Source organism: Benincasa hispida, chromosome 4 (genome assembly GCF_009727055.1).
Source record: "Benincasa hispida cultivar B227 chromosome 4, ASM972705v1, whole genome shotgun sequence".
Lineage (NCBI taxonomy): Eukaryota > Viridiplantae > Streptophyta > Magnoliopsida > Cucurbitales > Cucurbitaceae > Benincasa > Benincasa hispida.
Window position 1 is genome coordinate 66264520 of NC_052352.1, and position 25491 is coordinate 66290010.

A 25491-nucleotide genomic window follows, 5' to 3' on the forward strand; every position below is an offset into this window, starting at 1 on the left:
AAACTTCAATTATGGTTTAAGAAGTTTTATCCGTTGAAAATTCCACTCTATCCATAAAAGAGAGGTCCACTAGGTCTTAACATGCATACCCACATGTGCCATGTGCTACTCTAACAATGTTCATAAATAATTTTACGATATTAAAAATATACTATAGATTATACGTCTCATCTTAATATGATGTGATACTTTTCAATTTTAAATAACATATATATTAAAAAAAAATTAAATGATGAAATTAATCTAAGAATTTATCCCTTAGACATTATCATTAAACGTCAATTTCATGTCTTTTTTATTTTTTTGACTATTAATTAATATGATGCAATTGAAATTAAATTAACACAATTCGTATCTGTCATTTTTTGCAAATATTATTGCTGATTCCTCACGGCTAGTTGGATCCGTGAGATAGGGATGAGCACAAATCGCTAATCCAATTGGTTTGGAACACGTGGTGTGTTGTAGACCGATGGATCAAGAAGAATGGACGGTGGATCATAAATGGCTTTTCGGTGATCGAAGAGGTAAGCCGATCTAAGTTTGGTAATAAAATTGTTATGTGATTTCAATAACTTCGGCCAACAACTTTATAGCTTCGTTTTCATAAAATAAAATAAAATAGAATTATTGCTTTATTTGTCATGTCCGGTCCAACTCGACCAATGTGGAGCTTATGGGTAATTATTATATATTTTTTTCTAATATGGAAATGTAAATGAATATATATTCAAAATGAGGAATAATTACTTTTGGTTTCATTTACACATTTTAATTATGAAAATAATAATATTTGATATCGAATTACTTGTTTGGCTTGGAAACTACTTCTGAAAAGAATAATTAATTATAATCTCCTTTTAGTCGAAACCCTTTTATTTATGATTTAGCCAAACTATAAGGAAAAAGAAAAAATATATTTTTTAAAGAAACTTATTTATTATTTAAACCGATCTAAGATTTTCATAACCTACTAAAAACAGTAAACAAACAAAAGAAAACACCCTAAAGCAGAAACACATATACTTAAAAAAGGAAAATGGAAAGAAAAAATAATAATTTCACGTACAAATATGCATTGAGATTGTATTTGAAAAATATTATAAGGTTATGAAAAATAATTGATAATAATGGTGGCCAAAATGTCCAAAACTAATAAAGGGACAGGTTTCTTTTTCAAAAAAGAAAAAAAGTAATTATAATTAAGGGACAGGTGGCGAATATTTATAGGTCCGATCCACGTAGGAGAGGATGCCATCGAGTCCCCATGAAAGGTCAGAAATATGGATAAATCTCAATTATTATGAAATTATGGGGAATGGTATTGGAATTGGAATTACTTAAAAAAAAAATGGAAATTTTAATGGATGCCCTTTCGGCGTTTGGTTTCCACATATTTCTTTATATTTATATAATTTAAATATGAAAGAAGACTATGTTTGCTTGTTTTGGATGGTAGTACCAATTAATACATTTCATTTATTCACATCGGTTCAATTTTAATTCTACTTTTAAAGGATTTTCTCGGCCACGATTATTTAGTAAAAACGTAAATGTAATAAATTGATGGTAATATGAAAAGTAAGCTCCATTTGATTAAATTTCATGTTATTTACTTGTGTTCATCCATACTAAGTCCATTTCCAAATTTGTAATAAAAAAATGCAAATTGATTAACGAGCGGAGAGTACTCAATCTAATTGCGTATAGAAATTACATCGTATTGTTATTGTTACAGTTATCATTATTGTTACTGTTATAACATGAAGAATTATGAATTTTGTCACATTTATTGTTACTATTATCGTTATCATTACAGGTAGCAGTAATGGTAACCGTAAATGCGACAAAATTTATAATTTTAAGTAAACGTGATTAAAAAAATCCAATTACATTTACAATATGACCTATTTTGATTGATCTATTAATGAAATTTTATTACAATTACATCAATTTTCATCACTGAATGGTAAGCATGGTCTTAATTATTCTTAATAAATCTTAAATTTAGTTTATACGATTAGTTTATTATTTAAAGAGATAAAAAAAATATCTATTAGTTTTTTCATTATAAATTTTAAAAATATATATATACATAGTGTGATTTTTTACCTGGAAATTATGATTATTATTTAATCAGATTTTGAAATAAATTAATTTTGATGGATTAAAATTTAAGTTTTGTTTTGTTTTTCTTTAGTATGAAAAAAATATATATATATATATTACAAATGAAGTCTGTGGAATGATATTTCATTGCATTTATTTCATAGGTATATATCACAGTTATCTATGTTTCCAAACTTGCTTATTAATATTTGTGCTTTTTGCTGGGATGATATTGCAAATATTTGTTTAAATATATTAAATAGCTTTTTTTTAGTACAATATAATAAATAGTTATATTAATGCACATTTGTTTTTTTCTTTTTAATTATTGTATTTTATATTTTATGAATAAACATCGTGTCCATGACTTGCGCAATAACACTATTAAACATAACAAAAGATGGCCCATCTTATCATCCTCAATATTTGAACAATTAAAAACAAAATAAATAAATTTATATAACTTTGAACGGATTTCCATAGTCAATGGAGTATCTAATTTGATTATCCCTAAATTAATATTCTTTCTAAATCATAAAATTAGTTGGGGAAGAAAGAAAAATAAATTAAAGGGGAAAAATATAATTTGACTATAATTATGGGGCACCTTTTAATTATATCGTAACTAATTAAATCTTTTTTTTCCTTTTCCAACAAACAAAGACGGACTTCAGGTTGAGGGAGAAAAGAGAGTGTGAACCGAAACGGTGCGTTCTCGAGACGCCACTTCTCCCCTTTATCTGGGAACATAGAAACAAAAAGCATCTTGGTAATTCCATTTCACCCTTTTTTTTATTATTATTTTCTATTTTTTAAATTTAGTTTTTTTATAAAAAAAAAAAAAAATGTTTCTTAGCGAGTAAATTAAAAATAACATGTGATGATATTTCAAAATGTACCAAAAAAAAAATATATTGTGACGGATATATGTGATCAGGTTGTAATTTCATTACATGATTATATATACAAAATTAATTTTAAAGTATTAAAAATCAACTTAGATATAATTTAAGATTTAACATTGAAGGTTGAATCATTCATTAGACATTTTAATTTTTTAGAATTTCATACTCATTTTATTTTACTTTAATTTTTGTAAATATAATAATTAAGGGTGGAGATCGAACCGACCCCTAGGAAAGAAGATCAAATTTTTGATCGAGGATGTACCCTTGTCCCGTCCTCATTCCCATGGAGATTTGCAATTCTCGTCCCGTCCCATTCTCCGTTTGAGGGAGTCGAGGTCGGGGAATCCCCTTTCAGGAATCAGATCCCATGGAGAAAAATTTTCTATTTCTATTTTATTTTTTCATTTATTTAAAATTAATTATAATTTTGATATTTATATTAAAATTGTAAATACTTTACCTAACAAATTGATATTATTATTATTTTATTTATTTAAATGAAGTTTTTTTTAAAAAAATTAAAAATAGAAACAATAGCTTAATTATTGTTTTATATTTATATAAAGTTATTTATGTTATATATATTAAATAATAAAAAAAAAGTAATTATATATATAATAAACAGTAGCATATTGATTTTTTTTATTTCACTTAACAACATAATTAACTTTTAATATATATATATATATTAAAATATCCAGGGTGGGTTGAGGATGAGAACATGGGACGGGGATACCCTTTCCGTCCCCGGTTGAGGACCCATTTTGTATCCCTGGTTTGACACCATCCCTAATCAAACCATCAAAGCGAGGACACGTAGAACCCGATCCTGCGGAAATTTTTGTCAACTCTATATATATCATATACAAACTCATCTTATATTTTTAAGTTCTATATGATTGTATCTATCTTAGTCTTTGACGAAATCTTGAATTCATGGAAGTTGTTTTAAATAATATAAGTCATTTAGAAAGTTTTCATAGAAACCATCCCAATTAAAGATTTATCTTCCTCAATAAGAAGAAAAAAAATCAAATTAACATACAAAGTTTGAAAACCATGATAATATTTAAACGAAATTTACTTATTATTACTGCCATGTGAGTGAAAAAGTATTATCACATTTTTTTCTATTTTAAAACAAATTATAAGTAACAGGTAGATCATCCCTAATTATAAGCAATTATTGGGTTGCTTTTCTCCCAATTCGAAAAACAATTATTCTTATGTATATGATGTAAATAAACTATTTGTTTTAATAATTATCATAATTTAATTACTCTTCAAGTAATGACTTCTATAATGACTAATAATTTACTACATTATAATTATATCTTACCCTTCCCAATAAATTAAATTAGGAAGAAAATGGTATAATTATTTATGGAAAAGGGTACGAAACTAAAGTTTTCATATTACTAATAACACATTTTTTAAAATTCGTTCAAATATTTTTTTTATCCATCTCGAATGAGATCGAACACCGATATTTAATTAAAAAATTAACTTCTTTTTTTTTTATATAATTTATCGTTTGTTTTGTCCCTTTGGGTCTTTCTCGCTACATATCGGTACATTAAACATCAAGATTTTACTAATTTTTTTAAATAATATGTAACACAAGATTTATATCAAATTTTAAATATTTTCAAATTTTCTTCAAATTTGGTTTTATAAAAAATTATATTTAATTCTTATGTATTTTTTTCAAAACTTGGTCAAAGTCTATTTCCACAATGATATGAATTTCTAATTTCTAAATGAATTTGTCAATTAGATTTTTTTTAGATGAATAGTGTATTTTGAATTTTAAAGTTTGGGAAATGTTAAATTTTGTAAAAAAAAAAAAAAAAAGAAGAAGAAGAAGAAAAAGAAAAATAGATAAGATAGGAAAAATATATAAAATCTCGATATCAATCTGCTCAATAATTCATAATCTCGATATTAATCTGTCCGAGATTAATATCGAGATTTATATATCTTACCTAATTTTTTTGAAAAATTTAATCTTCCCCAAATTTAAAAATCAAAATCAATGATTACATGAGATCCATCTAAAAGATCATTAATAAATTGATTTGGAAATTATAAATTAGGTTAAAGATTTAAAAAATTACATAAGATTTTGATATAATATTTGGCTAAGATAATCAAATTTGGAGAAAATTGAAAATATATAAGATTTAGTATAAGATTTTGGTAGATTACATAATATTTGAAAAAATTAGTAGAATATCGGTGTTTAATCTGGTGAGATATACCGAAAAAGACAAATGATCATAACAATCTATAAGTAAAAGAAAATCGTTAATTTTTTAACTAAATCTCTATAGTCATCTTAGAAGGACCATAAAAATGGTTTGAACAAATTTACAAAAAAAAAAAAAAAAAAAAAAAAAAAAAAAAAAAGTTAGTAAGATGAAAAGTTAAACGTGAATTTTCCTATTATTTATTACCTATTCTAGATATTTTACCTAAGTTTTATGCATCATTAAAAAGTGGAAAGGACACAATGACAATAACTTGAGAAAACTATAATTATATCTTACCCTTCACAATAAATTGAATCAGGAAGAAAATAGTATAATTATTTATTACCTATTCTAGATGTTTTACCTAAGTTTTATGCATCATTTAAAAAGTGAACAACACAATGACAATAACTCCAAAAAAGAAAAAGAAAAAGAAAAAAAATACAAAAAAAAAAAAAAAAACACAAACAATGAAAACTTGTTTTGTAAAGTTCGCAAATCAACTTTAACTGACTGTGATTCGGAAACAATAATTCAAAATAAGATTTGATCCTTATGTTAATTTTTTTTTTGGGAAATTAATAATTTTTTAATCAATCACTTTATTTTCATTTACGCAAGATTTTAACTTTTATACTTATTTATACAATAGTTTAGTCTATATACTTTAGAAAATGTAATTACTTAATTACAATCATAAAAAAAATTGTTGTAAATGAGATTTTCCTTAAAAAAAATGCAAAGGAGATATAATGATTGGTAATTGAGATGATGGTTGGAATAATCACTTATCCACGTCTTATTTAAAAATAATAAGTATAAGGTATGCATACTTGATCGTCACATGCTCGAATCTTTCTTTTTAAAATTGTATTAAGAAAATTGAACGTTCAAAAAGATATAGATTTACACATTATCATTTCTGTCTTTTTTCATATGTCGCAAAATTACTCATGGATATTAAGAAAAGTCAAGATCGCTAAATTTTAACAATGGACAAGAATTTATATTTTTACAAAACTCATGATACGACTTGAAATTACATCTAGGATTTCATCAATTCATGACAAATGTGAACCCGTGACTATGTTTATTTCTATAAATAAAATTGTAGGCTGATAAATAATATAGAAGATGATTTAGTTTACTTTCAATAACATCTCATTTAAAATTCTAGTTTTATCCTTAAAATATTTAAAAATTTCATTAATTTTTTTTTTAGTACAATAGGGATAGAGAAATTTGAACCATAAACCTCTTAGTCGTTGCTAACACATCCATATACCAAATGAGTTGTGCTCTCTTTGACAAATTCTCATTGAGATTATTCTAATTTATAAGCGATTTGAACCTCTTAAAAAAATAATAATGTTAATAAAAGTAAAGCTAAGATTTAAAAAAGTAATAATGAAAATAAGGGAAAAATCGTACAAATAATACCAAATTTTGGATTGAAGTAAAAATTTGACATACTTTCTAAATTTTAATTTTGCCCTTTTATTCATGTCGTATTTGGGAGAAATTATCAAAACGAACATCATGCAAGTAGATTGAGCCTCTCGCTTCTTTCTCTCACGCTCGATATCCTCTCTTCTCTCACTCTCAACAAACACCATGACCTCTCATTCTGTAGATACCATCACTCTTGCTCTCACTCAGTGAAAACTCCCCTCTACAACATAAATGTTGTAAACAAATTATTAACAAATAAAATATTATTATTTTTCAAATGAGTGTTATTTATTAGTTGCATAACTCAAAATCCAATAAACTGAAATCCAAAGTTATTTAATGTAAATTGAATAGTATATGGTTGACATACAAGTAGATTACGTTCAAGTAATAACCTAAAAGATCATAGTATCTATATAAAGTTGAGTGTCTTATCCTGGTAACACTATGAATACGATCCACTTTGTAAATGTTACAGATGTTGTATGTGTTACAAACGATTTGATCCAAATCGTTGATGTCAAAACCATTCATGTTAAGACGTGTAAGTGAGGGTATCATATACAATGAGTTTGTATAAGATCGGACCACGAAATATATAATCTCTCTTTATTATACCATTGAATAAAGAGATTAATATTTTAAACAACAATCATATAACTCGATCTTAATCCTGAGTGAGTTATGAACTTCTGCTCATGAGGGTCATTTTTTAACCTGTATGGGTGAGAGTGATCTTAGTTTCCGACTCGATATGCCTACCATTTTACGGACGATACCGAGTGAGGAGCTAGGAACATAGCTTCACAAGATGAAATTCACTCCTTCCCAATTTTAAAGTAAGTAGATGGGTTGTTCTCTTAAGTATTGACTTTGAGACTTGAACAATGAGGCCTCACCCTCTCATTGGCCGAGAGAAATTTTATTTATGGTCAGACCATAAACAAAATTGTTCATTAGAGGATTAGTGGTACTTAAGAAGCAAGAGGTAATTATAAGGGTAAAATGATAATTTGCCCCAATTGTAATTACGAACAAGTTGTGGAGGGTTGACTTATGTGTAACGGTTAAATCAATGGACGTATAAATATTCTACAGTTCATAAGAGGGCAACTATAGGTCTTCAGTGGAGTACTTCATAATTAATGAAGGTTGATTAATTTTATTAAGAGTTTAATTAATGAATATTGTATCATTGGAGTTTATAATTGTAGGTCTGTTAGGTCCTTTTGCTAGTTCACAATGGGTTAAACAAGGATATCAATGTTGGGATTAGTGTTCTAATTCTCCCGGAGTCTTGTTGTTTGTAATATACACATTGTTATGAATAAAATAAAAGTTATTTCATTATGGCATTTACTCATATCCAATAAACAAAGCTCCATGATTATCGAATATAAACTTAAGCATGTATATGAGATATACAAATGGATCATGCCTTAAGTAATAACCTAAATAGGCCTGTAGTATAAAGATTAAGGTGGGAAACCTGATCCTGGTGACACTACGGACACAACCCGCTTTGTAGAGTTTTGCAAGTGTTGTGAACTACTACATATGGTAAATTATGTCCATTCATGTGGAGACATGCGAGCGGGGGTGTCCTATACAAAGAGTTTGTATAAGACCAGACCACGAGATAATTCGTCTTTGTATATAACGTCGTTGATGCTAAAGACTTACATCTCACCTAAACGATCATAGGTGACATGACTCCAATCCTGAGTGTTTTGGAAACTTCGGTCTTTGAGGGCGATCCTTTGATTAGTATGGGTGAGAGTGGCCACATTGCCAACTCAACATACCTACCCTTTTGGGGACTTGTCTAATTTGGGAGCTGGGAACTCAGTTACACAAGATGAAATTCACTCATTCCTCAAAGCAGGGGTAAGTAGATAGATTGCTCCCTTAAAGACTAATTTCGGGGCTTGAACATAGTGGTCACTTCTCTTTGGAAGAGAGAACTCAGTCGTAGTAGGACTATGACTTATGTTCATTAGAGGGATAAATGGTACTCAAGGAATTAGATGTAACTACAGACGCATAACGATTATTGACCGAGCTATACTTACGAGCGATCTGTGAAGGGTTATCGCACTGTTGATTGGTTAAGATAGACACATAATATATCTGTAGTAAGGAGAGTTTAGCTATCGCTCTTTAGTGGAGTGTCTGACTGTTAACGGGATAACACTCTATGAATGGTGGATCCCATGACTAAAGAGTTTAGTTAGTTGTTCACGTACCATTGGAGCTTCGAGCTACAGGTCCATAATGTCCCTTTGGTAGCTCAATGGATTCAAGTTGAGGATCGGTTCTTGGTGTTGATTTGAAATGTTCAAATTGACAAAAGGTAATTCGATTATATATGATATGATCAGTATGGTGTATGAGATACATCTAGTGAAGGGTTAATGTAAATGAGATTTACATTAAGGACCATGGAATAGAAAAATAGCTATGGTTTATATGTTTCATGAGATGAACTATTAAAACTATAGGTTATAAATATATTATGATAAGTTGCTTATTATATGTATTTATAATAATATTAATTATTGGATAATTATCTCTTTTTCTCTAATAACCAATTGAGTGGGAGGTTATTGGTGGTTTCATGGTAACCGTGAGATAAAAGGAAATTTTTTTTCCCTAAATTTAGTAAGATTTATGTAATATTGATTTGAGAATTCCATTCTCGAAAAAGTTTTCACAGAAAGGTTGTCAAGTAAATAAGACTTACCAAACGACAGCTTGGAGAGAATAGACGATCGTGGAGTGTTTCTATACGATAAACACTCAGCTAGACGATGAGTTAAACGATCGCATAACTTTTGTTAAACGATTAGGCATCGTCTATATGATAGACCTCTGCCATCTTTTATTTACTTGTTTACACGATTGTTCTCCTCCGGTCTCTACCTCTAACCAAGTCCACACAAAGCCCACACTTCTGAATTCTCACACTGAGAATACCAAGATAATCTTTTTGGTGGTATCATACTTAACTCGACACTGTCGAGGTTCTGTGGAGGTCGTTCGTTGCGTTCACTGTATTCGTGACCTTGGTGATGCTTTGTTCGAGTTCGCTGTGATTATGTAGTATAGTGATCGTGGTGTACGAGCGTTTGAGTGTTGTAGTCTTGCGGGTTGATCGAGCGTTTTTTTATCAAGGGGTCTTGAAGATGAGTCTTCAAAGGTAAGTGAATTCTTCCTTTTATCGTGTAGTAAAGCATGCTGTAATTTCTGTTTTGCGCATAACCTGTTGTTTCCGTTTGTGATTGTAATTGTGTTGTTTATATACGATTGAAATTTGGAACAATCCTTCCGTTGCTCATGGAAATCCTCATATCCGATTTTCTTCAATCAAGTGTTGAAAGAATTTGAAATGTTCAAATTTAATAAGGAATTAATATTAATTGTATATGATACAATTAAAATAATGTATAAGATACATTATAATATAAAGTTAATTATTGTTGGATTTTATGTCCTAAAAACTCGCAGTTTATAAAATGATAAACATTTTCTATAATCAATAAACTTGTTATTGATCTCATAAATTATATGAAAGTCTAAATCTAATAAACTAAGACCCATGACTATTGTATGAGTACTTGAACTTTATGTAAAGACATAAGAGTGGACCGGGTTCAAGTAAATAGTCAAAATGATTTATGGTACATGAATGAGGTTGGGTACCTTATTCTGGTAACAGTGTGTGTAACAACCTACTATGTAGTTGTTACAAAAAATTGTAAAGTGCTACATATGATGTGATCTTAATTCGTACATGTGTATGACATGAGGAGTGGGGGCGTCATATGCAATGAGTTTGCATAAGATCAGGACCAAGAAATAAGTCACTCTTACTTTATAACGTTGTTTACTGTTTAAGACTAACCATTTCACCTAGATGATTTAGGTAACTCGATCTTAATCCTGAGCTAACTATGAACTTCTGTTTATTCGGGATTGCCCTTAGATTTGCATAGTTGAGGGTTGACTCAACAGCGTCAGGTGCTCAATAAGACTCCCATTTCAAGGGTAAGACCGGATAGATAGCTGGGGACATGGGGTGCAAGAAGAGTTCATGCCTACCCGATTTAGGGATAGGAGAAAGGTTGTTATCTCAAGTACTAAATCCAGGTCTTGAACAATGGGCCCCACCCTTTCACTAGGCTGAGAGAATTTGGTTTGGTGATTGGATCACAAACCAGTTGTTCATTAGAGGATCAGTAGGACTTGAGGAATAACAACTTGTGAAGGGTCGACTTGCTGATTATGGTTAAATCATGTGGACATAATATATCTAGGAGTGCAACTATGGGCTTTAGTGGAATGCCCATTAGTTAATGAATGGAAATTAATTTAGTCTAATGAGTTTCGCCAATTAATCTCGGATCGTTGGAGCCCATGATCTGTAGGTCCGCGAGGTCCCCCTACTAGCTCGTAACGGACTAGCTCTAGAATAACGTGATAAGTTAATTTGAAACGTTCAAATAGAATTGAGGGAATTAGTAATTATATGAGATATAATTATGTTTAATTTTAGAATTAAATGGAATAGAAGAATTTATATATATTTAAAAATGATTTAAATATATAAAGATGGATATATGTTAAAATTAATTCAATATTTGACATTAATTAATTAAGTTTTATTTTATAATTAATTTATGAAATTAATTAAATTTTCATTTTTAAAATTAAAATAGATTTACAAAATCAAAATTTTATTTTGAGATAAAATTGAAAAAGGAAAAACAAACAAAACACAAAATGGAAAAAAATATTTTTCCATTATCCATCTTTTGAAGTAACTCACACATATTGCATCTTCTTGCCTTTGTCTTCTCCAAGCATGAGCTGCAACTCATGCAACTCTTCTCTTTGCATGTTGATCTGCAATATAATGAAGAGGCTGGAGTGAAAATCGGGCATGCAATCTATAGAGTTTTGAGAGAAAAATTGGTTTGAAAAAAAAGGTTCTTCAACAAGGTTGCTGCAGTGAGCATTTCTCCTTCTACCCTTGATTCAAGCTTGTTTTGAGTCCCACAACTCAATCTAGAGCACCAAGATAATAGTGGGAAAGATATTGAGGTGGTCTATAACAAGATTTGGAGAAGATAGCAGCTGGTGAAGGAGCTTTGAAGAAGTTCTACAAGAGGTATGTCTTGAAACTCATTTTTCCTGATCCTTGTGTTTCCGCTGCTGTTGATACAATCCTACAAATTTTGAATTAGATTCAAAATTAAAACTTTATAATATGAGAGTATTAATACTTAAATAAGATTGAAATATTAAATTAATATGAATTGAATTCATATCAATACTATATGCTATAATTAATGCGAATGAGATTCACATTAAAACTATAAAGTATGAGAGAATATGTATATTAGAATATGATTTATATATGTACATTAAATAAAATAATTAAATCAAATTTAATTAATTAGTGTTTAATTATTAAATAAATTACTTGAACTAGATGTACTTAATTTTTATTTAACAAATAAATAAATAAATAAATTTTAATTTAATTAATATTTCTATTAAAATCATGAATTAGATCCCAAATTTTAAACTATTGGGTTTTTTTTCCACATAACGATTACTTCCACTTCCATCCTTCGGAGCAATTTGGATTAAGGTTTTGTAGATGCATGGGAATTGAATGGCTGTAAATGAAAGATAACTTTGTTGGATTATATATAAGAATGAGAATAGGATGTTGGGAATGTGTAACACCCCGATTTATTTTGGAATTAAGTTTTAATTTATTTTGTAATTAAGCTTTAATTTATGTTGGACTACTTGGATAAATGAGAATCTGATATTTATGTATTTAGCTAAGTTAAAATATAATCTAATTATTTAGAATTAATTGGGTTTTGATTTGGCTTGTATTTGGATATTTGATTATTTATGGAGATAATTAAATTTGTTGTTGGAAGTTTTAAAAGAAATATGAATATATATATAAGAGGAATGGGGAATTTGGAATCTAAAAAGGAAAAGGAAAAGGAAAGGGGTTTTATGTTATATTTATATTTATATTTACATGTGGGAAAGGAAAAAAAAAAACACAGAGAAAAGAAATTAGATTTTTTTTCCCCTCTCCCTCTCCTCACCCACGCGCAGATCCATCCATTTCTCCTTTTCGTTTTCCTTCAAGAACCGCAAAGAGTCGTTGCCTCGTCTCGTCACCACCGTCAAAGCCATCGTCTCCGTCCTCTAGCCGCGTCGCGCCTGACGCCATCTCACCTAGGTCTTCGCCGAACGCGTTGCCATTCCGTCGTCGCGAGCTTCGACGCTTCCAGTCGCCTTTGAGTTGTCGTGCATTGAGTTGCTAGCCACACCATCTGTCCTTCGTGCGGTTTGGAGTCGTGCCGTCCCTCGCCAGTAGTTCGCGTCGCCATTCAGCCAGCCATGTACATATCCGTATCTACCACCGCGCCCAGCCATGAGCCGACATAAGTTGTTGGATGGTTATTCTTTTGAATTGAAAGTAATAGTGGCATGATCAGATTGGCTGATTGAATTGAGTTTTGTAATTTGTCTTAGACCAAGCCATAACTTTGGGTTGATTCAAGTTTACTAAAGAAATTCTAAGGAGATTTTATTTTATGTGGTTTTTTTTAACCAATTTGAGGTAAGTGGTATTATCACCGGTGTCTTCGTGCCAGGTGGCCTAGATTAGATTTATAAAGTTAATTAATGGACTCTATAAGCATAATTTTGTTGTTGTGATATACTTGTTGCATGGCAGTTATGAGTATTATGAGCATGTTTGAATTTCTAATCAGTACTGAAATTATGTATGTGATGCATGATTAGACCAATAAGGCAGTTTATCGTCTCGCCTTGATGCATGTTTTATTTCAGAGGACCGACGGGTCTAGTTTCGTGTTTGACGGTGTGTCTTTAGGTCGCTAAACATGTGTGAATCGGCAGGTTCACGTTTATGTTATTTTTCCATGTTTGACAGTGTACCTTTGGGCCGTTAGACATGTGCGAATTGACAGGTTCACATTCATGTTATTTTTCTATGTTTAACAGTGTGCCTTTAGGCCATTAGACATGCGTGAATCGACAGGTTCATGTTCATGTTATTTTTCTATGTTTGATGGTGTGACATCAGGCCACTAGACATGCAAGTTAAGGCAAGACAGTACGTCCTTTGGTTTCTTTTCATTATCTGAGACAATTGAAGTTGGTTGAGCCACGGGCCCATCATTCTCTACTTGTGGATGCATAGCCTGATCCCAGTAATGGGATCAATTACTGAGTATTACTCAACCTTTATCTTTATATTTTTTTCAAGTAAGGCAAAGATACTCGGACGACTGATAAGAAAAATCCGTGACAATGCCAAAGGAACTAGAAACGTTTCTGCATTTGAATCTTTATGTCTTCTCATGTTTTTATTTTATTTTATTTATTTATTTCATGTTAAGAGGTACCCCAAGTCAAACGATTTAAAATCTTGAGTTAAAGTCAAAATAGTTTATTATACACTTAACAGTCCAAAATCCTATTATTTTATTTTATTTTATTTTTCCTCAATGTGGATATTTATGCATGCATGCAGTAACGATTCCCTTTTTAGTTGTCCTAAGTAGAGTTGTTACAAAATGTGTTATACTTAAGTATACAATTAACCAGAACTAATTTCAATAATTAATTTTCATTTGTTAATTTATTTTTATTGCATTGAAGTTACTAAATCAATTTTAAGCCATTAAAATTTAACTAAATTTACCCACGCACCCTCTAATTTAATATATTTATTATCAAATAATTTTTGTATATTGCACATTTATATCATAGATTTTTATTGAAAAAATATTGGTAATTAATTTAAATATCTTTTTTATTTGTAGTTTTATTAATTGAAGAGTTAATTAACTAATTATTTAATGTCAATTATAGGCCTTATATATATACAAAAGAAGTTGATATAAACTAAATAATTTTAAACATCAAATAATGTTTTTAATTTTTTTAAAAAATGACTATGATTATGGATTAAAACTAGAAGTACAGGTGTACAAGATTATTTACTTGAAAAAATTACTTATTTTATTATTAGTTAATTAATTAATATTTTTTAAAGACTAATTAATAATTTTAATAACTAATTTATGGTGATAATATATATTACCAATAAAAAGGGATTTAAGCAAATATAATTGTGATTATTCATTTTTTTTTAAAAAAAGTATGGTTTTTCATATTAATTCATAGTAATGGAATAAATTATTATATTAGCATTGTTATTAATAAAATTAATTATATGTGCCAATTATGAATTTCATTTAAACATGTTTATAAAAGTTAAATAAATTAACTAATATCAACAAAGAATAAAAATAAATAAAATAAAAAGATAAAAAGTAAGAGAGATAAAAACATTTGGAAATAGAGAAAACCCATCTATTTGGGTGGTTATGAAAAACCTGCATAGATGGGAATATGAAATGTCTTGGAATAAGATATTCTCATTCCCAAGGTTAAAAAATTGTACCAAACATGGTGATAGAATGTCATTCCTATTCCCATTTCTTATTCCATGAACCAAACGGGCCAAAAGAAAAGTTTTTTTGTAGAGTTGGTTTTCCCTTCCTCACTTTCACAAAGAAAATTTCTCACAAACCTTCTTTTCCAGAGAGAACCACATAGAACACAAAGTGGGTGGTGTTTTATTTGTTGTTTTACGTTTGTGCTGTAAAATTCATCAAGATCGAGAGAAGTTTAGAAGTCTATTCTTCAAAGGCTAATTTATGTTCTTTGTAATTTGCTTTTTCCACAACATGCCTAATTATTATTATTATTTTTTTAAATTCTTGAAAAAAAATACTTTATTCCAAATTCAAAGACAAGAGCAATAAAATACTTTCGCATAGGGATTCAATCCTTTTAACAAACCCATTGTCAACAACCTTTCTCTAGTGGCGCTTGAAAACCCATTGCTCGGACCCCTGTTTGACCCTCACAAGAAAAAAAGAAAATTGGGGAGAGGAAGAGGTAGAAAAAAAAAAAACTTAAGGCTATTTTGGTATGTTTGGCTTATAATGGTCTTCATATTTTTCACACGAAATTTATGGAGAAACGTGTTTCGAGAGTTGAACTTGTGTTTATGTTGATTTGATGCAAATATAGTTCGATCTTTAGTACTTCATCATCTGTTTCCATCTTAATTTAATACATACGATTGATTTGAGGGAGCAGAACACGTGACGTCCTTGAAGTTGAAATCTTGAAAGAATCTTTGTATCTTCAATAAGAGTGTTCAGCTTCAAGAGCTAGAGAGTTTTATGATTGTTGGGAGAATTATATCTAGGCTCTCTGGAGTGCAAAATTTATAACTCTTCAAATATAGGATAACTATTCTATTTATAGAGTCCCCAGGTGAGTTTTATAAACTTGGAATTGGCCCTTTGGCTCAACTAATTAAATTTGGGCCTTAATTGGTCTTTGAGCTAATTAAGTCTATTTTTGGACTCAATTTGTTTATACGAAGTTTTCTGGTGGAACGTGTTTCGTGGAGTTAAATTTGTTTATATGGATTTGATGTGGATGTGATTTTATCTCTAATACTTGGTTCTTGAGGAAACAAAGCACATGATATTCTTGAAGTGGAAGTCTTTGAATAATCTTTGTATTTTCAGGAGACTCGTATCTTCAAAGAGTGTTCAATTTCAAGAGTTAAGTAGTTTTCTTATTGTTGGGAAAATTCTCTGTAGGCTCTCTAAAGTTTAAAATTACTGAGTCTTAAGATAAAGAGAACTCTTCTATTTATAGAGTCCCTAGGTGTTTTTTTTTTAAGTTGGGCTTTGTTGTTTTATGGATTTGGCCCTTAGGCCTAACTAATTGGATTCAAGACTTAGTTGATCGTTGGGTCAAATTAAGTCTTTTTTCTTTGCTTAGTAGGACTTTAGCCCAAATTGGAATATTTAATTGTACTAAAATAATTAATTTGATCAAACGGTCAAGACAAAAACATGTAGGATCGTTAGGATCAACCAATTACAGTCTTCAATTTCAATCCGAGACACATGTTAATTTTTAATCAGTCTCAAATTTGATGATTTATAATTTCGTCATTAATTTAATCAATGACGCGACAATTTGTAGTTGGTCCAAAATTTCTCATTCAACCAATAATATGAGCAAGAAAAAATAAAATTCTTCATTTTAAAAAAGGGGTACTTGCAAGAATAACAAAAAAAATTACAAATTTAGTAACGGTTTTTTAAAATTTGCAAATATAACAAAAAAAAAATAAAAATAAAAGCATATGTGCATTTTTATTCTTCCAAAATTACCCTGGTTGGTGTATCAAATATATCATTAGTTTATTTGATATACTTTATATCTAGTATATCGGTCATCTGAGACTAGTATACCAAAGATAAAGTATATAAGCTACACAATTGATGTACCAAATTTATCACTCATAAACTGTATTTATCAGTCAATAAGTGATTGTTAATTTACTATTGTTTGCTTGACTTAATTTCAATTCTTTTTCGTCTGTTGTAGGATATTATTTTTCTAATAGATTATAATTAACCTATAATGGTTTAATCCATTATGTTAGTATCCATTTTCAATAAATGTTCACAAACTTTTAGTACACTATTGCTACACTTGAAATTGAATTTTGAGCATGTGTTAATATATAATCGATATATACTTAAATAAATATATTTTTAAAAAATATTGATATACTAATGATATACCAATGTTTTATACTTGAAATGAATTTTGAGTTAATGTTGATGTAATACTAATACACCAATGCTGTACTTAAATTTGTATTTAAAAGAAATATTGATATATTAATGATATACTTGAAATTAGTTTTTCACGAGCATTGATACAATATTGATAATCTAATTTGTACTTTAAATAAATTTTGAATAAATGTCTAATTATAACTATTAATGTACTTACAATATATATATTTAATATTGAATTTTGAATAAATGTTGATATACAATTGATACACCAATACATTACTTAAAATAGATTTAGATGATAATTGATATACTATTGATACATTAAAAATATATATGAAATGAATTTTTAATGACTACTGATTTAGCATTCATACATCGATGTCACAATTTAAATAAAACTTGAACGAGTGTCGATAAATTATTAATACACCACATACTTAGAATTGCATTTTCAACTCATTATGATACACCATCGATACACTAACGATTTGCTTATAATTAATTTTGAATTAGTATTAATACACAATTGAAATGCCAATGTTAAAATTTAAATATCATTCTTCTAGATGATATACTTCATATTTGGCATATCAACAACATCATGGATATATTTTTTTGTCTTTCTAAATCATGTATATTAATAAATTAATATGCGAAATATGAAATATTTGGTATACAATTCATATAAAAAAATTTGAAAACAAAACAAAACAAACTAACTAATATAATTATAGTTGGTCAATTACTTGACCAAATAAATGCATTTAACACATACCATCAATATCAATAAAGAATCAAACAAATAAAAATAACTCTATATCAGTAAGAAAAAAAATATTTATCATAATTGAACAAACAATAATGTCAACCATAACACAATCGAAGTTATGATATATCAGTTGTAGAATTAATATTCTTTAAACAAAGTATATCAATTGATTGATATACCAAATATAATGTATATCAATAACTGTTATACTAAAATATAAAGTATATCAAATATAGTTACTGATACATAAATGGAGTAAAATAGTAAAAATAAAAAAACTGAAAATCTGGCTTAAATTTTTTACTATATTTGTAATTTAAAAAAATTATTGCTATATTTGCAGATACATTTTTATGTATATTTCTTTTTGCTGCCTATTACAATTCTCTTAAAAAAGAAAAAAAGAAAAAAAAAGGGGACATAAATCCGTATTGAAAATTTGTTTGGGCTTTATACGATTATCTAAATATTAGGCCCATATCCAATTGCACTAATGCACTTGCATCCGCAAGAACAACAGTTACAGAGCAGAGGCTCAAGTGTGAAGCCAAAGCGCTAACACCTGAAAATGGCGGGAAAAGAGGAGTTGCTGTCCAAGCAGACCTCTATGCACTCATCTTTGTGTTCGTCTTCTCTATCCAAACAACAAATCGGTGATTCCCAACCGGAGGAGACATGCTGGAGAAAGCAAGTAGACCAGAATCTGAAGAGGCTCCAATCGCTCCTCTTCGGCGCCGATTTCGCTCTCGAAAAAGGCGATTACTCTGCCGCTCATCTTCTTGGTCTTCGTCTTCTTGGATTTCTCGACTCTCAGACTCATACCGACGTTGATCAAGCTTTTATTCATCCTATTAGGCGCGAGGCTGTTGAGAAAGTTCATGTCGCTCGCCGATCTCTCATGCCCGAATCCGATCGGTATGAATTTTAAAAGCCTTTACATTATCTCTACTGTAGTCTTCTTGTGGAAGCAATGCTATTTAGCGCCAGGGAATGAATTCGAACTATAGCTTTAGCATTGGACACTCATTGTTCAGTACTTTCGAGAACTTAGAATTGTAATGGATTTGCTACTTAGCTCAGTCGACAGTTTAACTGAAAAAAATTGTGGTTTTAATTGGAATAGAGCTAGGTGAAACAATCAGAAAGCAAACGCATTCACGAAGAAGGAAAATATAAATGAATTTCCGATCCTGATATGTGATCTTTGGAGACTTTAAACATTACATTATCCTGTATTAGTTCCAATTTAGTTATATCTCATTAAATATTCTGATATTTTGATCTTTGAGACCGAAAGCATTTTGCGGTGAAGTACTGATTAATTCCAATTTGGTCGCAACATCATCTGTATGCTCTCAGACAAGTGTTTGAACAAGCAAAGACAGCTCCAGGATGTGTATTTAGCATGAGCAAAGAAGTGGATTTCGGCAAGATTAAGCAGTCAAAGTACTTTCAGGCACTTCAGCACTCTAATGGAAGGATTATAAATGAATCGGTAACTGACAGCCATTGAATAGGTTTATTCATTTAATTTCCTACGACGTTCGAAAATTTTAGTACAGAATGTCTTGCCATGTGTGCTCATCATATTATATCTTTTCAGGATCAGCTGGAGAGGGTGGATAAGTTGAGTACCAAGGCACGAGGAATCACTGCAGAAGCAAAGGTTACATCCCCCCTGTATAAAAAAGATCATGGCAGGAATAGTCCTAGTCTGTACAGGAGTTCTTTGAACTCAAGTAATCGCCTTGACGATTGTATTATTGTAGAAAAGGATCCTTCATTATATGATCATAAAAAACCCCAAGGTATATCTTTCACAAAACTTGAGGAGGAAGGGCGGGCTTATGGAAATATGGTTTCAACACCGACAAGACGTGTTCGGATGGAAATAAGTAGTCCTAAGGTAGACAATGCCAACTCACCATCGAGCACTGAAGATGCTAATGCTGACTTTTCTGGCAATGCATTTGTCACAGCAAGAACAAAACTGGTATTTCTTTCACAGTTAATGCATGGTGCATATTCTTGTTAAAGCTATTTCGAAGTCAGATAAAGTGAACTCATTTTGAGAAGATTTAGGGCCAGCCAATATCCTGACTGTAAAGCAACTTAATGTTAATATTCTCTCTATGGAAAAATGTTTATGTAGTAGGTAAGATATTCTTGCATTATTCTCCTAGCCTGAGCCAAGGGATTCTGGTCTTCCCCTAGCCTGTTTCATTTATTTATTAATTTACCAACAACTTTTGAAGACCTTGTTTGTTTTTTCACTATTAGGAAATGGATGCAAAACAAAGACGAGGACTTGCAGGATCACCAAATACTTCGGTCTCCCCTCAAAGCGATTATAATGTTTCATATAAAGGATATGGGATGCGATCATATGGTTCTTCACGTCGTGGAGTGCGTGGTAATTTTGTCCCTCCTATTAGGTCTAGTGGGGGCACTGCTGGGAACATGGTAAATTCACGAATTGGTGGAAAAGGTGAAGATGCTTTGGATGACTCAACTAAGAGATGGTAAATATTTTGACCGCAAGATCTAAAGTAGACTGATGAAAGTTCCCGACTTCATTTTATATCTTGTTACTTCCCAAACCATCTCTAAGTAATTGGATGCTTTCTCCTTATCTAGACAAACTAAACTAGAGGGTAGTGGGTTCCTCTTCCTGTTCAAATGCTGTAATTCTGTGTAGCTGCTGGCTCTGCCACTGTTCTGTATACAATGCTCAAGGGCTTGTCAATTGTTGTGATGCTTCGACTAATATTTTGCCTTCTAAGTAAAGTTTTTAGTTGTTGGCCTGACTTCCTGGAATTGTTGACTCTTCTACATGATGTAGGATAGTTACAATAAGTTCTGGTACTAAGGTCCCGTTTGGTAACCATTTTGTTTTTTATTTTTGTCTTTGAAAATTAAACTTATGGACACTACTTCCATCTCTAAATTTCTTCTCTTGTTATCTACTTTTCACCAATGTTTTAAAAAACCAAACCAAATTTTGAGAACTAAAAAAAGTAACTTTCAAAAAATTGTTTTTGTTTTTGGAATTTGGTTAAGAATTCAACCATTATACTTAAGAAAGATCCAAAGAATTTAGTTAAGACCAAACCATTGTTCTTAAGAAATGTGGATGAAATAGGCTTAATTTTAAAAAACAAAAACAAAAAACCAAATGGTTATCAAACGGAGTCTAAACTTTCCAACAATTTACAGAATGCTTGCTTGAAATCCTTTAGATGTGACAAAGAATTATAAGTTGCTTCTTGTAACTATTCAGATTCTGATACACTTCATGTTGTATTCTAGTTTGGACATGTTGTGCGGACCTGATGGTGAGCTTCCTGAAAAATTAAGGAATTTGGAGCCTCGACTTATAGAACATGTTAGCAATGAGATTATGGACAGGGATCCGAATGTTCGGTGGGATGACATAGGTATAACAAGATGTTTCGTTTCATTCTTCAATACAGTTGTGTTGGTTACAAAATCGTGCTGATTTGAATTCGTTGCACAAAAAATTGTAGCTGGTCTTGAACATGCAAAAAAGTGTGTAACTGAAATGGTTATATGGCCGTTATTACGTCCCGACATTTTCAAAGGTTGTCGCTCTCCTGGAAGAGGTCTCCTTCTTTTTGGTCCACCGGTAAGTTTAAAGCTCAATGAATATTCTACACAGGAAGTTTTGTGGTATAATCTATAATTTTCTTTCAGGGAACAGGTAAAACAATGATCGGAAAAGCAATTGCTGGAGAGGCAAAAGCAACTTTCTTTTATATATCTGCTAGCTCATTAACTAGCAAGTGGGTAAGTGCTAACGTGATTGGCATTATTTATGTAATACTTATGGATATTCTTGGACTTACGGGAAAAGATTGATTGATCTTAATGTTTCAAAGATGGTTTTTAGATACCCTGTTGACACATCGTTAGATTTTAATCGAAACTAGGCTTCTCTGTCATTTTGAACTACTCACTTTAGGAATATAGAATGTTTTTGCTTCACTGCTTACTTCATTGTTTTATCACTTATCATAGTTCGATGAAAAAAAAAAAAATAGCTATGGTAATACTTTTCAAATAGTCTATAGATTGTTTGTGAATTGATTGACATACAATTTCTTTGCTTCTTTAAAAACTATTTTGGATAGTTGCAAAGATTGAGGTCACTGTGCATTTTGAACTGCTATTTAGGAACTATTATTGAGATTAACCTATAAGAAAAACAAACTTTTAAAAATAATTCCCCATAACATTTTTTACTGGGTTTTTGTTTGAAAAATAAGTAGAGAACTTCTCAAAACAACTTCCAACCAGTCTCTTAGTTTTCTTGAAAATATGTTTAATATGCGTCAAATAGTAACTTTTCCAAGTGGTAAATGTAGATTGGTGAGGGTGAAAAGCTAGTGAGGGCCCTCTTTGGGGTTGCCAGTTGTCGTCAGCCAGCTGTCATCTTTGTTGATGAAATTGATTCGCTTCTGTCTCAGGTAGACTTCTTATTTCCTACACATGCTTGAATTGGTTCTCAGTTCGTATAACAGTGTTGTTCATCAAGCAAGTTTGTTAAACAAGACTATTCGTGTTGATTTAAGATCATTTCATATATATTTTCTTTTAGCATCACTTGTGAAATTTTCTTCCATTTGTAGCGAAAATCAGAAGGTGAACATGAATCAAGTAGACGACTCAAAACACAGTTCCTTATTGAAATGGAGGGTTTTGACAATGGCAGCGAGCAGATTCTTCTCATAGGTAATGTTTTCCCATTTTTAAAATATTGCTTGTGATTCCATGTAAATAATTTTTCCATTTGTCTGGTGAAATTGTTTTTCTTTCCTGACTAAATCAATAATGTTTTGCAAACTGAAAAATCCTCTATACTTTCTAGTGTTTAGATTCCTAGGAAAAAGAATCAAGAAAAAGAAAAACTGCCATTAGTTTTCTAAAGATTTAAGTTGAACTTGTGTTTTTCTTGAAAATTCTGGAAATGCTGTATAATGAGTAAGTTCATGCAGATGAGTGATTGTAATGTAACCTTACATTCAAAATCTTTTAATTTGAAAATAAAGGTCATGAGTTGTATAATATTTGATACTATCCCAAGAGAGATGTTCTGAATCATTTTTTTTTTCTGAAGTCATATATTTTCTTATGCACAAGGCTGAAAGTGGACACGATCGCTCTTAACATTTACCTTCTAGTATTAATAATGTTCATCTTCAAACTCTTCAAGCCTGCTATGGTTTTTATCACACAATTTTTAAGCAACTGTTCACATTCTAAAGATATTCAACCTATCCAGGTGCAACTAATCGACCACAAGAACTTGATGAAGCTGCAAGGAGACGGCTTACCAAGCGACTCTACATTCCTCTCCCTTCTTCAGGTACAAGTCATGATTTTATCCGTGGTAACTAAATGCACTCAACGCTCTTAGCACTTGGCTAACTGGTTTTATTGACAATATAGAAGCAAGAGCATGGATTGTGCGTAATCTCCTGGAGAAGGATGGATTATTCAAGCTTTCTAAAGATGAAATTGATGCGATATGCACTTTGACTGAAGGTAGTAACTACATTACAAAGTTTAGACCTACTAGATTCTTACCATCACTATGTTACCTAGGACTGAATGTACAATATCGGTCTTTGACCTTCTCTGTGAATTCTTGCTGGAAAATTTTCATTTTCAGGATATTCGGGTTCAGACATGAAAAATCTTGTTAAGGACGCTTCAATGGGGCCTTTAAGGGAGGCTCTGAAACAAGGCACAGAAATTACATTGCTTAAAAAGGAGGATATGCGGCCTGTAACCCTTAAAGTAGGATTTTAATAGTTTAGTATAGCCGTGTTTTCTTTCTCAGGGTTATTATCCTTTATTTCTTTCTGGCTTATTTTTGTAGGACTTTGAGAGCGCAATGCAAGAGGTCAGGCCCTCTGTTTCTTTGAGCGAACTTGGCACATATGATGAATGGAACAAGCAATTTGGGAGCTTATCACTTTGAATCTTTTTACTTGACATAGAAGGTACGCTGGCGGGCCAAGGTAGGACTAAATTATAAGTGATATTTAAACCAATGTCACTGTCTTCTATTTTGAGACCTGAAAGAGAGAGCCTTACATCTTATGTGCAGCATTTAGAAATTTATTTCGTTTATGTGCGAGTTTGTTTTGAGTGCTTTAGGAGTATTTCTTCCAAAAGTACATTAAGCCCCGTGGGATTTTTACTTGTAAGTCTCTACATATCTTCTGGTTAGTGTAATCTCCCTATATCTTGTCCGTTACAAAATTGACAAATAAAGATGAACAAAAAACCATAAACAATAAAGAATCAACACATAGATTTATGTGGTTCACGTGTTAGCTACATCTACAGGACAGAAGGAGAATAATTTTATTAGAGAATTTTTCAGAATATAGAACAGAGGTACCCTTTTAAGGATAGAGAGTTTATATAGCGTACTTCTCTTTACCTTAGAGTTAGAAATGTATATAACATAAAGCTGACAAATGCATGACTTAGGTTTATTTATTTATTTTTTTTTCGTGTAATTTTTCTCAAAATTGAACCAACACCTTAGATTTTATTCACAAAACCTCTATTTTTATCCATGGCCCCAAGAGGTGCGTTATATGTTAGCATGTCGAAAAATTTAAACGGTCATGCAGCTTGGCCTTTATGCTACGAAATAATGTATGTACCTGTGGTGGTGTATTCTGTAGGCCTCTGATCTTTCTACAAATTCGAGGTGGAGTGTATGATGAAGTTTATCTTGGATCCTCCCTTGAAGATCCAAATGACAAGTTGATTTCTTCGTGTTATTTTGTGGGAGGAGGCTTGAGATGTAATGTACTTAAATGCCCTTGTAGTTCATGCTTTTTAGCTTTTTTTTTGTAGTAATCTATTTGTCACGATGAGAATTACTTTTCAAAATTTTGTTTACTGATAGTCCTTTGTTGGTTCGTTTTCATGAAAGTGTGTGGTCACTAAAGGAAAATCTAAGAACCCAAGAATTAACTGATACTGCAATTTTTTTTTTTTTTTTTTTTTTTTTTTTTTTTTTTTAAAACCTTTTGCTGTAAAAAAAATGACAATGATTAGGTGCATCTAGACGACACCTAATCTCATGCAACCATTTTTCACATAGAAAAAAATTAAAATAATTAATTTTTTTATTTAAAAAATTATCACTATGACAAATTTTTGTTGAACTGTTTGGGTTGTATAAAGATAGATATAATCCATACAAC

General features: G+C 30.6%; 1 protein-coding gene across 2 annotated transcripts; it reads left to right on the top strand.

Moving 5' to 3' along the window:
- The first annotated feature begins 18753 nt into the window (after positions 1 to 18753).
- On the top strand, positions 18754 to 25214 carry LOC120075088 (ATPase family AAA domain-containing protein FIGL1). 2 transcript variants are annotated; one of them, XM_039028251.1, is made up of 14 exons: positions 18754 to 19156; positions 19601 to 19736; positions 19845 to 20234; positions 20522 to 20763; positions 21551 to 21678; positions 21769 to 21887; positions 21956 to 22048; positions 22627 to 22728; positions 22891 to 22993; positions 23544 to 23627; positions 23711 to 23806; positions 23934 to 24061; positions 24144 to 24285; positions 24964 to 25214. In XM_039028251.1, the coding sequence occupies exons 1-13, from the start codon at positions 18810 to 18812 to the stop codon at positions 24243 to 24245; spliced, it is 2070 nt and encodes a 689-aa protein (XP_038884179.1). In that variant the 5' UTR covers positions 18754 to 18809; the 3' UTR covers positions 24246 to 24285; positions 24964 to 25214. The 2 variants fall into 2 exon arrangements, with proteins under 2 accessions (XP_038884179.1, XP_038884180.1); XM_039028252.1 differs by having other exon boundaries at positions 24144 to 24267.
- Positions 25215 to 25491: the final 277 nt, after the last annotated feature.